Raw genomic sequence first — 13,959 nt, forward strand, 5'->3', positions numbered from 1 at the left:
ATTTTCATGTCTGCGTATATTATGGCTGTCTTCTAGCAATCAGGTATTTTATTCATAAAGCATGTTCCTTTGTGAACTTTATCTTCCTTTTCCATTTGCTGTAACTGTGGGGAGTGGGTATCAGAAAACAGTCCTGTAAAAAGGGATAGTAAGAGATTCACAAGTTATAAGCACTAGGGTCTGTTTTACTCTACTCTGCTATTGACCCTGGTTTTAAGAAGTTTTAGAAAGATGCAGATAAAGCCCAGCTTTATCATTTAGGAAAATATAACATTGACCTACATTATACCTTTTTCTCAGACCCCAGGAGGAAAATGAGGTGAAAATGGTTTTCTTTAGCAACTTGTTTCCCTTTTCCCGGGCTAGATGACTTGATGTTTCTACAAGAGTTTTCTTTTTTCCTTCTGAGTGACTATTGACCTCTCTTAAAGGCTTTGTGTTTTTATTACTGCTTCACAAATGGAAATCAAGATTTGTTTAAAAAGTATCCAAGGTTGCTGTGAAGTCCTTTATAAATGAAAAAGTCTGAACCCGTGAGCCCATAGATTTTGGCTTTCATAACTTCTCTGTCAAGTCAAACGTTTTCATCCAGAAGCCAGAGTTGAGCAGTCAGAATTCTCTGTGGGGGACAGAATAGCCACTCAGCACGGAGCATAGTCAGCATTTAACAGTTTAGTTAGCTCTTGGGCAGCCTAAGTGACACTTAAGAAACTCTTGAACTTCAGTTGAGATGGATAAATTAGAATTGATTTTAAAAAATCATAAAGATTTGTAAGACCCTTAATCATCACCTAGTTAGAATGCATAATTTTTTTCCAATTATTTTTCAGATGAGTGTCAATAACTGTGCCAAAGTTACGTGGCTATTTAGCCAAGCCATGAGCCGATGCCACATGTTCCGTGGTCTGCTCAGCCAGCCACGCTCATTCAGTGAGTCACTGTAAAGAAAGGTTCGAGGAGACAGAGCTGCCTTCAGTAATAACAAAGGCCTTCGCATCCTGATGTATCAATACAGCCCTGTGATGGTCTTCTATGACTTTTTTCAGGTCAAGGCACCAATATCATAATATAATCTGGCTGCCTGTTTGCGTGGTTGACCATCAGTGGGGCAAGGATGGTGGATGGAACCTGGATTTAGGTTTTAAATGCCAGCATGCTGTTTGGCATAATTACAGCACTTTGAGAACAGGAATCCAAGGTTAGAATCAGAGGAAGGTGGCACGTGTGGCATCAGACTGGTGTCATTCTGACTTTTAGGGCCCTTCAGGAAGGTGACTTCAGTTCAGAAAGCAAAAGTTCCTGGCCCTGTTTCCAGGATGTCTCATTGTTGATTCACGGAGTAGCTTTTATACTGGCTACTACAGACTAGCTTAATGATTCTTTCATTGAGGAACAAGTAACTCAAATATCCATCCAGGGCAGAAGAATGAGTGTCAGGGGAGTGGAAGTAATGACAACATCATGAGTAGAACAAGAAGCAGCAGCTGTCAGAGGCCATAAGATTTAAAGGTTGCTTCTGGCTTCTGAACTGGTGTGTGTGCTGTGTGTTTTACCAGAGGCCAGGAGGACCCAGCAACGTTCTACGAGATGCGTGTCAGGTTGCTAATATCTTGGACCCCAGAATCAAACAGGAAATCATCAAAAAGTTTATTAAACAGCATCTGTCAGAGTACCTAGTACTTTTTCAAGAAAACCAAGATGTAAGTATTGACCAAATGAGCTCAGATGTCACATTTGAATTGTACTAAAAATTGATTGCTCTCAAGTCTATGATTTATATTTTATTAGTATTACTGTCTTAAAATGTTGATTGTTAAACACTGATTCCTAGGGGCTGACTGTACAGTTCAGTGATTCTTAACCATTTTGGGGTCCTTGATCCTTTGGAGAAATGGATGAGAGCTAGAGATCTTCTCTGCAAAAACGCACCTATACATAAAACCTTGCATACAGTTTCAGGAAATTTATAGACCCTTGAAGCCCAATCATAGACCCTGGGTTAAGAACCTCTGGATCAAGTAAAAAAAGTAACCTAGACTCTTTAAAATCATGAGAAATAGATTGGTTGTGTTTTTCTTGCTCTATGTTTTTGCTTATTTCCTTCAACTGTCAATACTGCTTCTGAGCGCTGGGGTAGATTTTATTCCCTGCTTCCCCCAGGTTGCCTGGCTGGACAAAATCGACCGTCGCTATGCCTGGGTCAAACGCCAGCTCGTGGACTACGAGGAGAAATATGGCCGGATGTTCCCACGTGAGTGGTACATGGCGGAGAGAATTGCTGTGGAATTTTGCCACATCACAAGGTAGCTGCCAACTCTCTACTGGTTTGGGTATTGATTGATACCAGTTGACTGAAGCCCAGCCCCCCAGTCTCTGTGGGTTCCTGTGGCTTTGGAACCACTTCCACCTGTTTTTAAAAATTGGTTTGAGAATCACGATTTTCAGGAGCATGTCTTCAGCTGTGCTGGAGTTCCTTCGGAAGACTCCGTTCCTATTGAAAGTTAGAATATATCCCAAACTGAGTCCCTGACTCCAACTGTAGCTGTATTCCACCTTCTCCATCTTCAGAGCTTCAGCCTTAGAGGAGAGAGCATTATGTGAAGAGTGGGTAAACACTTGATAGGGAAAAACGGAAAAGGATACATGAGTGCCCTGGGCTAGCAGGCTATAGCCAGAGCGCTTGTTTGTATGTCTGTTCCGCCTTAAGAGTGATATGCACACCACACAGCGGCACAGTCTGCTCTTATCTTTGTTCTAGGACTTCCCTATAGCTTTGCCCTACCTTGAATAGCCGGCCTTCTTAGCCATCCGAAAGCACGTCAGCCAGATTCCCTGTAGTGATTCATTGCTCCGCGTTTCCCCCTGTGTCTGTGTCACACATATCAATGTGCAGTGAATGTACATCCATCATTGTTCTGCTTTTCTGACATGCTGGGTAGATGGTTCCAGAGGGACAGCGCTGTGTCTACTCCAGTGACATAGTACACACTCAGGAAATAGTTGTTGAGCAGATTTCCCACCCCTAACCCAGTGTTTATAGTCTTTGGATCGTTAATCACTTTGGCATCTGAGTGTTCTGAGCCTTTTAGAGACCTTCTCCCATTCCTCCTGTCTTCGGTTCCATGAGCCATAGCCCAAGGCCAGATAGTCCCTTTAGATCAAAGAATTAAAGCCCAAGAAGTGTAGATCAGTGTGTCCATGACAGAGCTAAAGCTAGAGTCTACAGAGGCCCCCTGACCAGTGCACAGTTACATTAACCCCAGTTAACTTTTTAAGACGTTCCATATGTATGCATAACTCAGCCACCTTTCATCTCTCTTAAAATTGTGGATTACAGTCAGTTTGTATGCTTTAAGAGCACATCATAGGGGGCAGGGATTCATTAAGAGATATTGGCTGTTTATTTATTTTGTAATAGGCTTTATTTTTTAAATCATTTATTTATGACTGCTGAGTCTTCATTGCTGTGCATGGGCTTTCTCTGTTTGGGGTGAGCAGGGGCTGCTCTCTGCCTGTGGCACAGTGGTTTCTCGTTGCATTGACTCCTCACGTTGCAGAGCCCGGGTTCTAGGATGCACACGTAGGCTTTAGTTTTTAAAGCAGATTTATGTTCACAGCAAGATTGATAAGAGATTTCCAATATAACCCCTGCCCTCCCCTGCATCCACAGAGGCCTCCGCCATCATCAACATCCCCGGCCAGAGTGTATACAGGTTACAGTTGCTGAACCTACCTTGACACCTCCTTGCTACCCAGAGTCCCTAGTTTACATTAGGGTCACCCCTTGGTGCTTTACATTCTGTGTGCTGGTGGTTTTCAGAAACATACTTGCTTCTGGATTTAGATGACCTTATTGATTCAAGGTTGATTATGGTTGTCACTTTCTAAGTCCTGATTAGCAAAGAAAGAGTGCATTGCTTGAGAGATTGATAACTAATTCACTTTAGCCCCTAGTTCAGTGTCTTGCAAAATTCACTTTCTGTGAAAAATGAAGTCCACAGGAGAGTGAGTGTACATAAAAGCCAACACATGTGCTGTTGTGTCAGCTAATGGCAGTGCTGCTGCTAAGCTTTCATTGTTCAAATTTTCGCTAAAAGCCTGTAGATACATAATTCTCAAATTAAAAGGCTCTTTGTTTGGTTTTTGTTGTTTATTTGTGTGGGAAGATGATCTGTAGCTCAGTACTTATACTGAGAACTCTCGTGAGACTGCTCTCTTACAACGTAGCATTCTGAGATGGGACACTTGAGTGGCCTGTAAGCATCACAGGCAGGAAACACCCAGATGGGTACCTGTCACTTTTTACAAGGGGATTAACTCCCATCTCTCCCATCTCTACCCAGGGGTCCTATTTTCTGGTTGAAAGATGGTTATTGAGCTATCTGGAAGAGGGAGGGCTTTATGATTCAGTAATTAATGACTTGTAAAATTATATAGAATATATGCATTTTTATAAAATACTGTGTAAACGCTTCATATATACTATTAACAAGTGAATGGAAATTTTAAAAATAATAAAAATTGTAGTAGCCGTGTAAGCAAACTGAGAGCCATTATCTTTGATTTTGTTTTTTTTTTTTTTGACTGGTGGATAATTTCACCTTAAAATTCTTACTGTTTATTTATTTAGGCTGCATGGCTTATGAGATCTTAGTTCCCCCACCAGGGATTGAACCCAGGCCCTCAGCAGCAAGATTGCAGAGTCCTCACTGCTGGACTGCCAGGAAATTCCCTAAAATTCTTATTTAGAATATGTGTTTCTATTCCTTGAGCATTAAACTTAGTTGGTGATAGACTTCAGGTTTTGAAATGACTACATACTTTGTTTTTTTTTTTTTAAATATAAGCTAAAGCCACTTACTTTGTCCTGTCTTGAATGATCAGTTTGTTCGACAACATTCTTCTCTCTTTAATTTGAAGGACAGAACTTGCCAAGATCATGCGTACAAGAGCTAAGGAAATTGAAGTGAAATTGCTTCTCTTTGCTATTCAGAGAACGACTAACTTTGAGGGATTTCTTGCAAAACGCTTTTCTGGGTGCACCCTGACAGATGGAACACTGGTAAGACTGTCCTAAGGGATACCAGACCGGGGCATTGGTGGCCTGGATGGGTAGGCTTCGCTTTTGAAGTCTTTTACAGTTTGGTGTTTCCATCCATCAGCTCAAGTGCTTAATCCCCCATCCCAAGGATTTTGTTGAAATCATGTAAATAGTCATACAACACATTCTGTATGGCTTTATTATTTGTCTATTATGCAGTATTTCATATTTTTAGAATGTCTTATCATCATTTTATCAAGGGATCAGCCCCATTTTAAGCCTAGTAATTCTGTGAGTCATAGAGTCTTCATTTATTCAGTCACAAATACCTTATTACATTATTAACTCTTGAGTTTTATTATAATTAAGATGTGCTTAGAGGAGATGTAACCCCCCAAAAGGTGAACTGCAACCTTAAAAGCAGAAAACATTGGAGATTTCTATAATGTCCATCACTCACCTTAAGTAAAATATGATATATTCATGCTGTGGAATAGATAGAACAGTTTCAGAGTGGTAGAATGAGGAATAGATGTAGATGTGCTGTCGTCGGAAGAAAACCTCTCACATATATAGGTGCAAAACGTAAGCTATAGCCCAGTGGTGGTAATTTAGTCGCTAAGTCATGTCCAGCTCTTTGCGACTCCATGAACTGTAGTTGCCAGACTCCTCTGTCCATCAGTTTTCTAGGCAACAATACTGGAGTGGGATGCCATTTCCTTTCTCCAAGGGATCTTTCCGAACCAGGGATCTCCTGCATTGCAGGCAGAGTCTTTACCAACTGAGCCACACAGCCCTGTACATATAATTCCATTTATGGAAGAAGCATGTTTATATATGTAAATAGGTAAGAAAAAGGTCTGGAAATGATAACAGTGGATGTCTACTTGTTTCTCAGGGCAGCCCGGCGTCTCTCCACTTTTACCTCAGTACCAGGGTCATGCTCCCAGACTGCAGCCTTCTGTCTCCCCAGGGTACTATGCTCTGCGATGTTGTTCCCAGTCACTAGGAACCCCCGAACCTTTCCCACCAATCCATTCCTTTTTGGACTTCTGTCTTTGAAATTCTCTGGCATAATCAATTTACAGATACCTCCTCCAGTTGTTCAGCTGTCGCCTAGCTCTCCCATCTAGTTTGCAGAGTTTCAGATTACAAAAAAATCCCGCTGAACCATGAGCTTTTTTTTTTAAAGGCTTTATTGAATTTGTTACAGTATTGTTTCTGTTTCATTTTTTGGTTTTTTGGCTGTGAGACATGTGGGATCTTAGCTTTCCAACTCGGAGAAGGCAATGGCACCCCACTCCAGTACTCTTGCCTGGGAAATCCCATGGACAGAGGAGCCTGGTAGGCTACAGTCACGAAGAGTCAGACACGACTGAGCGACTTCCCTTTCACTTTTCACTTTCATGCATTGGAGAAGGAAATGGCAACCCACTCCAGTGTTCTTGCCTGGAGAATCCCAGGGATGGGGGAGCCTGGTGGGCTGCCGTTTATGGGGTCGCACAGAGTCAGACACGACTGACGCGACTTATCAGCAGTAGCAGCAGCAGCTTTCCAACTAGGAATTGAACCTACACCCCCTGCATTGGCAGATGTAGTCTTAACCACCAGGGAAATTCTGAGCCATGAGCTTTTTACTCACCCTTCACCTCTTCAGTTGGTCAGCTGTCTTCCACACAGGCTTCTCCATGTCAGTTTTCTCTTTTAAGACAGTCTCTTCCCCTGAGACTGTTCTTTGTCCCAGTTATTGTGACCCAGCAACCATTCTGCATTCCAGTTCCTGACCATGGCAGCTCCACAGCTTTAAAGGACCTTCCCTTAAAGATGAGTTTGTAGAAAGGCAACAGAACTCCTCTGGCCTGTTCCACAAGGCAGGCCAGGTCCTGGAGAATCAGTTCACGGCCGCCCTGCTCTGGGGAGATGTGAAGGTTGTGCTTCTCACTGTCAGTGAAATTCACTCTGAACCTGGTCCAGCAAACATCTTGCTGTGGGCAAGTGGGGCCACACCTTCACCAGTAGCCTGCAGACGTCACTGTCAGAGACCCCGATGGACTTAGTAGTGACTGCTGACCATGCTCCCAACAGACAGTGTTGAAAAGAGGCTGGCCTGCGCTGGGTCAGAAGTGCCACCTGGCCTAATGGCCAGTCTAGCTGCTGGATACCCCATCTAAAGACTGGCTGTTCCTTGTCTCCTAGCCTCTTCCCTGTCTGGCCTTGATCCCAGGATATGCCTTTTGGGTAATCTTTTGTGGTCACCATTTTGTTTCAGAGTAGTAGAACTACAGAATGAATCAAAGTATATCCTAATACTCTTTACCATATGCCAGATTTCATTGAAAGTTATCAGATTCCTTGGAAAATAATAGAGCAGATAAGAAATCCGCCAAAGGCCAGGTTAACCAGAGACCCTCCCAGGCTTGCTCCCTTCCACCCTTCACTGTATCACTCAGGCCTTTTCACGCCCCTTGGTGACCGATTGACAGTGAAACAATGAATGTGAGCTCACCTGAAAAGACAAGTTCACCTGGAAAGCTCTTCCTAACTGAGTCATGTGATGCATTATCTTTTGCTCTTTTTTGACAGATATGGATACTTAGAAACTTAGACTGTTAGAAACTGTTAGGAACTTAGACCGAAAGAGCCTTAAGGACAGGGCATGTTTTGTTTTTATTATTCCAGCCCCAACAAACTCATAATGTCCTGTGCTATAACAGTTACTGGAAGAAGGGAACTGCCCAGGTTTCTAGCTGATTGCCTAAATTCCTGACCTTTAGGAGGGATTTAATATAGTCTGTAAATTAAAATGCCTTGAAATTAAAAGCAAATGTCTAGATAGGATTTAACTATACCCACATGTATCATTAGAGACTCAGTGATTAAATTTATGGTAAAAATTATATTCAGCCTCTATGAAATCACTGAAATGAAAATCACCTTAAAATGGTGAATTTTATGTTAATTATATCACAGTTTTAAAATATCAAGGGTTTTAGAAAATCTGAGTTTAGTTATAAATCATCTTCATGCTTCAGATAATTTATCTATCAAAAAGAGGGAGAGTTACACATGCTTGTTATAGCTCAAACAGAATAAAATATTTTAAAAGAACAGTCTCTTCTTGGGACTTCCCTGGCAGTGGATCCAGGTCCAGTGGTTAAGACTTTGCCTTTCAATGCAGAGGCTATAGGTTTGATCCCTGGTCAGGGAGCTAAAATCCCACATGTCTTGTGGCCAAAAAACCAAAAGATAAAACAGAAGCAATATTGTAACAAATTTAATAAAGAATTTAAAAATGGTCCACATTAAAAAAAAAAAGGTCGACATAAAAAAATCTTAAAAAAAATAAAATAGAAGACAGAATATTAAAAAAAAATAGAATAATCTCTTCTTTCTCAACTACTCTAAATCTCTCCTCCCAGAGATATGCACTGTTTAATAGTTTGGGTTATAATTTGAGACTCTTCCAACCCTGCATACACATGTGCACACACACACCTACACCTACCTAGGTTTGGTTTTGTTTTTTTTTAAACAAAAAAGAGGAACCGTAATGCCTGTGTTGGAAGAGGATTTTATTGAATGCTTCTCTACCAGCGTTTATCCACCAGTGTTTTTCAAGCTCCCTCTTGGGGCAGGGCCTTGGGTAAAGATGAAAATTTGAGTCAGACAGATACATATATTCTAGTAGGAGAAAGATATCTATACGTAACTGTCACAACATGAGATCTGAATGTGGTGGCACCAAGAACAAAAGAGGGGTCCCAGCAAGGTTAAACCAGGTATCTGTAGGCCTGTGCTCACCATCCTATCAGCTGAGGCCTCCAGGCCATCTTTTTAAGGACAAATCAGAAACTGGGCTAGAATAAAGTATTTATGGAATGAGAAATGCAGAAATTGTGGAACTTTCATCTCACATTGAAAGCTCTCTTCTCCAGGAAAAGGAAACAGATTGATCTTAAATTTCAGAGTTTCTTCTTTGATGATTTGAAGGGTCCAGCTAAGGCCTTAGAAAGAGATTTGTGCAGACAGACCCAGATATGGACATACTACTGACTAAAGCCTGGTTGGCTTTTCCCAACAGTAAATGAGACAGCTTGGCTGTCCTGTGGCCGCTGTTGTTTTGATAGTGTTGGGAATCCCATGTGGTTTAATAAGTAGGAATACACTTGCCGTGTGAAGACTTTTCATGTATGAACTTGAAATCAACTGTCATCATAGCAAAAAGAATGAATTCTCTCAAAACTGGAAAGTTGTGCATTTCTTGGCAGATTTTTGGTTTCATTTAGCAGCCCCAGAGCTCGTGGAACATGTCATTTGAGTTCTTTAAAATCTAAACCTCAACTTGTAATTCTCTGTGGTCTGTGACAGCCACAGAGCAGGAGTGAGTGGCAGATTTGGTTGTCTCTGCCAGCGGGCCTCTTGCACACAAGGCTGAGTTGTGCTGGTGATGGCTTCCTGCAGAGACTGGTTCTTTCATCACACCAAATTAATCAGAGCAGTAACATGGCCCCCTCAGTAGCAGGCATCTGCGTCCGCCTCTCGGTGTTCTGTGGCATAACATTTGCCAATGGGATGGTGGTACAGGAGATACTTGGAGGGCTTTGTTGGAGACTAGGGCAGAAGGGTGAAGCCCAGTGGGCCTCTGCCTTGAAATATGATGGATGCATTGCTTTCATTTCCTGGAGAGCTCCCAAAGAGATGAAATAGTAGGGAAAGATCTCACTTGTGATTAAAAACATTCTTTTTATGAGTCTTCCAAGCCCTGTGGTCCTCTTATTCCCCGCTGAGCATTGCTCTATTGAGAGGCACAGCTGTGGTCCTGCCTTCATGACTTGTACCCCAGTTAAACACTAAGGACAGCCCCCGCATGCCGCACTTCCTCGGCTGTTGTGTTAAGCTGCTCTGTATACACAGTCATGCTCATTAACTGTCACTACATCTCTGTGCAGTGGGTGTTCATATCCCTTCACATTGCAGGTGGAAGGGCTGAGGCATGGAGAAGTTAAGCCACATACCCGAGTGGTAGAGCCTGGACTTGAACCCAGGCCCATCCCTCAGTCAGTGGTCACACCAGCCACACAGTTCCTCAGGCCAGAAAGCACCTTTCCCTTGATTGCTTCCTTTCCTTCCCGTCACATCCACTCTCTCACCAATTCCCCTAAGTCTGCCTTCCTAAAGATGCCCCAGGTGTGGCCACTTTTTTCCATTTCCACGACTCTAGCTTCACCCACTCGGGTGTCAGCCCCACTTGGCTGCAGCCTCTTCAGAATCTAAAACTGGATCCTCCCACTGCCCTGTTTAGAACCCCCAGTGACTGCCCAGTTGCTATGAGAAAACCAGCCTTTCCCACAACCCACAACAGGCTGTGTGATCGGGGGCCCCACTGCCCCTCCCTGCCATGTTCCTTTCACTCCAGCCTTCGCACTGGCTCTCCCTGGGGAGAATGTTCTTCCCCAGGTCTTGGCCCAACTCGCTTCTTCTCCTCATTTAAGTCTCTACTCAAATGTCCCTGCCTCAGAGAGGCCCTCTTGGATCACCTTGTGAAGAACCTCCCCAGCTCAGCCCAGTTCCCACACTGTATTTTCAGCACGGCACCTCCCTTCTTTATCTTGCTCAGTACTGGATCTCTGGTGCCCAGGAGTGTGCCTGGAGCTGAGCACATGCTCAGCACACCACTGCAGGATGGGTGGCATCACCCGCTCGTCCCTTTGCCTAGAAAGCCCTGGCCATCCCACTCCGCTCCCACACTGAGCTCTGAAGCGTCCTTCAGTTCTGGCTCCAACATCGTTTCCGCGGGGTGGTTTTCTGTGACCCTCTGTTGCATCCTTTCATAACAACCTCTGCTTTTCCTGCATGGCCGCCTCACGCGCTTGTGTGATTCTTTGGTTAAAGTCTGCCTCTCCCACTCGACCGTAAGCTCCCTGAGGACCGAGCGCCGTCCTCCTCGCCCCCTGCTTTCCTTGTGCCTAGTGCATCCCTTTGTCAGGTGGATGAACGGAGGAGTGGTGAGTCGCTTTTCTGGTGTCAGCTCGGTTCCCAGTTGGAATGCATGTGCCTCACGTGAATGAGCAGGAAGTGCCCAGTGCCCCTGACTCCAGTAATCTCATCAGTTTGTTAATAGAGACAGACTGTGGGGACAGGAAGGACACCTCTCCTGTGGGGAACCTCCTGACCCGGTGACACCAAACAAGTAGCCCACTCTGTACTGCCTGGAGCGTCTCTCTGCCTTTTCAGTGCTGCCTTTTACGTTTGCTTCTTATGGCCTGCCTCCATCCATTGAATACTCCCATCAGTGAGCGTGGAGCCCAGGAACGCCCTCAGTCGGCATCACCAAGATTTCCAAGAACACATTGTTTTTAAAATGAGTCCTACCTGTATATAATTATGAAACATACTATCAACCCTGGTAGGCCTAGCAATAGATGAAGAATATTCGATTCAAAAACTTACATCCTGTTTCTGTTGCTGAACAATCTTAAACAAAGCTTTGCAGTCAGTTGCTGACTTGCTCTCCATGTCTCCAAAGGACCGAAAGACTCAGAATCATAGTGGGTCAGCTCAACAGTGTGATCCCCAAACCCACTTTGACCCAGTAGGATCAGGAATCCAGTGCTATTAACTAATGTAACTTGTTGTTGAAGCTTAGATTCCGTTTTTCACCCTCACCTTAAAATACCAGCAACCCTCACAGAGACAACTAAGACTTAGAAATATGGCTTTCAAAGAAACATTGCTTTCTAGAAATAGCCTAATTCTGAAAATAAATGTAAGTTGCTTTTCATTTATGAGGGTTCCCCCCGCCCCTGGCACATCAGGCAAAGAAGCCAAATTTCAGAGTGTATATATTTGAAATGTTTGCTGCTTTCTTAGACCATATTGTTTCTCCAGAGGATACCTCAAAAATCATTGTTCTCCTCCTGATTTCCTTGAGCTAATACATTAATTAGTCTTCCCAGGTGGCGTAGTGGTAAAGGATCCACCTGCCAATGCATAAGACACAAGAGATGCAGGTTCAGTCCGTGGGTCAGGAAGATCTCCTGGAGGAGGAAAAGGCAATCTGCTCTAGTATTCTTGCCTGGAAAATTCCATGGACAGGGGATCCTGCGGGCTATAGTCCATAGGGTCACAAGGAGTTGGACACAACTGAGCATGTGCGCGCGCACACACACATATATACACACATACACACACACACACACACACAGTGCCTTAATCACAAGGCTTTCTTCATACACCAAGGCTCTGTCTAGCTACAAAACACCATCCAAGTGTTTTAGCCAAGAAGTAAGTAGTTTACAAGGATGTAAGTGGAATTGTCTTAAAGCTTAAATGAGACATGGGTGTGGTTTGTGTGTGTGTGTGTGTGTTTAAGTTTTATTTTTTAATTTTCTGTGTTGTTTGTTGGGTTCCTTTTTTCTTTCTTTTTTCGGTAACATCTTCAGCTGATGTCCTGGCACCTGACAAAGTCATTCATGACACTGTGGTCTGTCTGCCATCCCTCTTGCCATAGGGATTAATTCAGTCTGCTCCACTGATACATGCTCCAGTTATCACAAGTACTTTTATTATTTTTGAAAATTTGAAAAATACTGATTTGTTTAACTGTTCTAGGTCTTAGCTGTGGTGCGTGGGAGCGTCGATCTTCATTGTGGCATGTATATCTTTAGTTGCAGCACGTGAGATCTAGTTCCCTGACTGGGAATCGAACCTGGGCCCCTGCATTGGGAGCTCAGAGTCTTAGCCACTGGACCACCAGGGAAGTCGCCTCACAAGTACTTTTAGAAACTCCCTCTGCACCCAGCTTCTTGTCTCAAGAGAGCCATTCCCTCTACCCTCTTCCTCTTCCCCAGCACCTGCCAGTCCCTTTTATCCTGCTTGTCTGCTGAGTTCCCTTTCTGCTAGAACACCCAGCTCCTTGGCATAAACAACATTCTGAGGTCAGATTTGTAAAAAAAAAATTCCAGAGCACAACCTCCATTCCTGTTGTTGCACTGGAATCATTGTTAATACATATCATGTGCTGCTTCTAGCATTTCACACACTTTATCACATTTAATCCTTCAAGTGGTCTGTAACTCTATCCTCCTCATTCAGCCATTCAGGCTGCTGGGGTTCAGAGAAGCTAGGTGACTGGGCCAACGCAACAGCTTTGGAGCTGAAACCCACATCTCCAGCCTTCTACTAGCCCGAAGTCTCACTCAGTGATCTTTTAAAAGAGTGGTCAAAAAAAAAGAAGAAAATAAATAAAAAATAAAAAAATAAAAGAGTGGTCAAGGGACTTTCCTGTTGATCCAGTAGCTGAGACTCTGTGCTCCCAATGCAGGGTGCCCAGGTTCGATCCCTGATCAGGGAACTAGATCCCACATGTGGCAATTAAAGAGGTTGAGTGCCACAGTTAAAGACTGAAAATCCTGCATGTTGCAGCTAAGACCCAGTGCAGTCAAATAAATGTTTTTTGTTTTTAAATACATGCTCAGAAGTATTTTTGAAAAATGAAAAAAAAAAGTCACATTCAGGGACTGGGGAGTAATTTTTCTCAAGGAGATCTTGTTGTGGGTGCTGTAGTGGGTCTTAATTGGGAAGAGAAGAGTCTATGATCTGGAACACAAAAGATTAGCTCTGGAGTTTGTTTTTGAATTCAAACCTACCGTCATATTTCAGAAGAGATATAGGTCTCTGGCCAGGCACCAGAGATAAGACACAAGATAGACATGATTCCTGCAGTCACAGAACCTGGTGGGGAGGAGACACACACATGAGTAATTGGCAGTGTTTTAATAAATACCTGGTCAGGGGACATGCCAGGTGGGGATCGAGGCTTCTAAACCAGACTTGCCTGGTGGGAAAAGGCTGCCCAGAACAGGGGACTTCTGACTTGAAGACTGAAGGATGAGTGAGAGTTGTAGGCAGCTCGCGAT

General features: G+C 43.5%; 1 protein-coding gene across 1 annotated transcript in view; it reads left to right on the forward strand.

Moving 5' to 3' along the window:
• The window catches only part of VPS53 (VPS53 subunit of GARP complex), a 124,331-nt gene that overhangs the window by 46,492 nt on the left and 63,880 nt on the right, over positions 1 to 13,959 (forward strand). The window contains 3 exon segments of the mRNA XM_012185438.5: positions 1,557 to 1,700; positions 2,161 to 2,303; positions 4,921 to 5,062. Of these exon segments, the coding sequence (XP_012040828.2) occupies positions 1,557 to 1,700; positions 2,161 to 2,303; positions 4,921 to 5,062 (429 nt within the window).

The sequence above is a fragment of the Ovis aries genome, chromosome 11 (assembly GCF_016772045.2).
Source record: "Ovis aries strain OAR_USU_Benz2616 breed Rambouillet chromosome 11, ARS-UI_Ramb_v3.0, whole genome shotgun sequence".
In the NCBI taxonomy this organism is placed as follows: domain Eukaryota; kingdom Metazoa; phylum Chordata; class Mammalia; order Artiodactyla; family Bovidae; genus Ovis; species Ovis aries.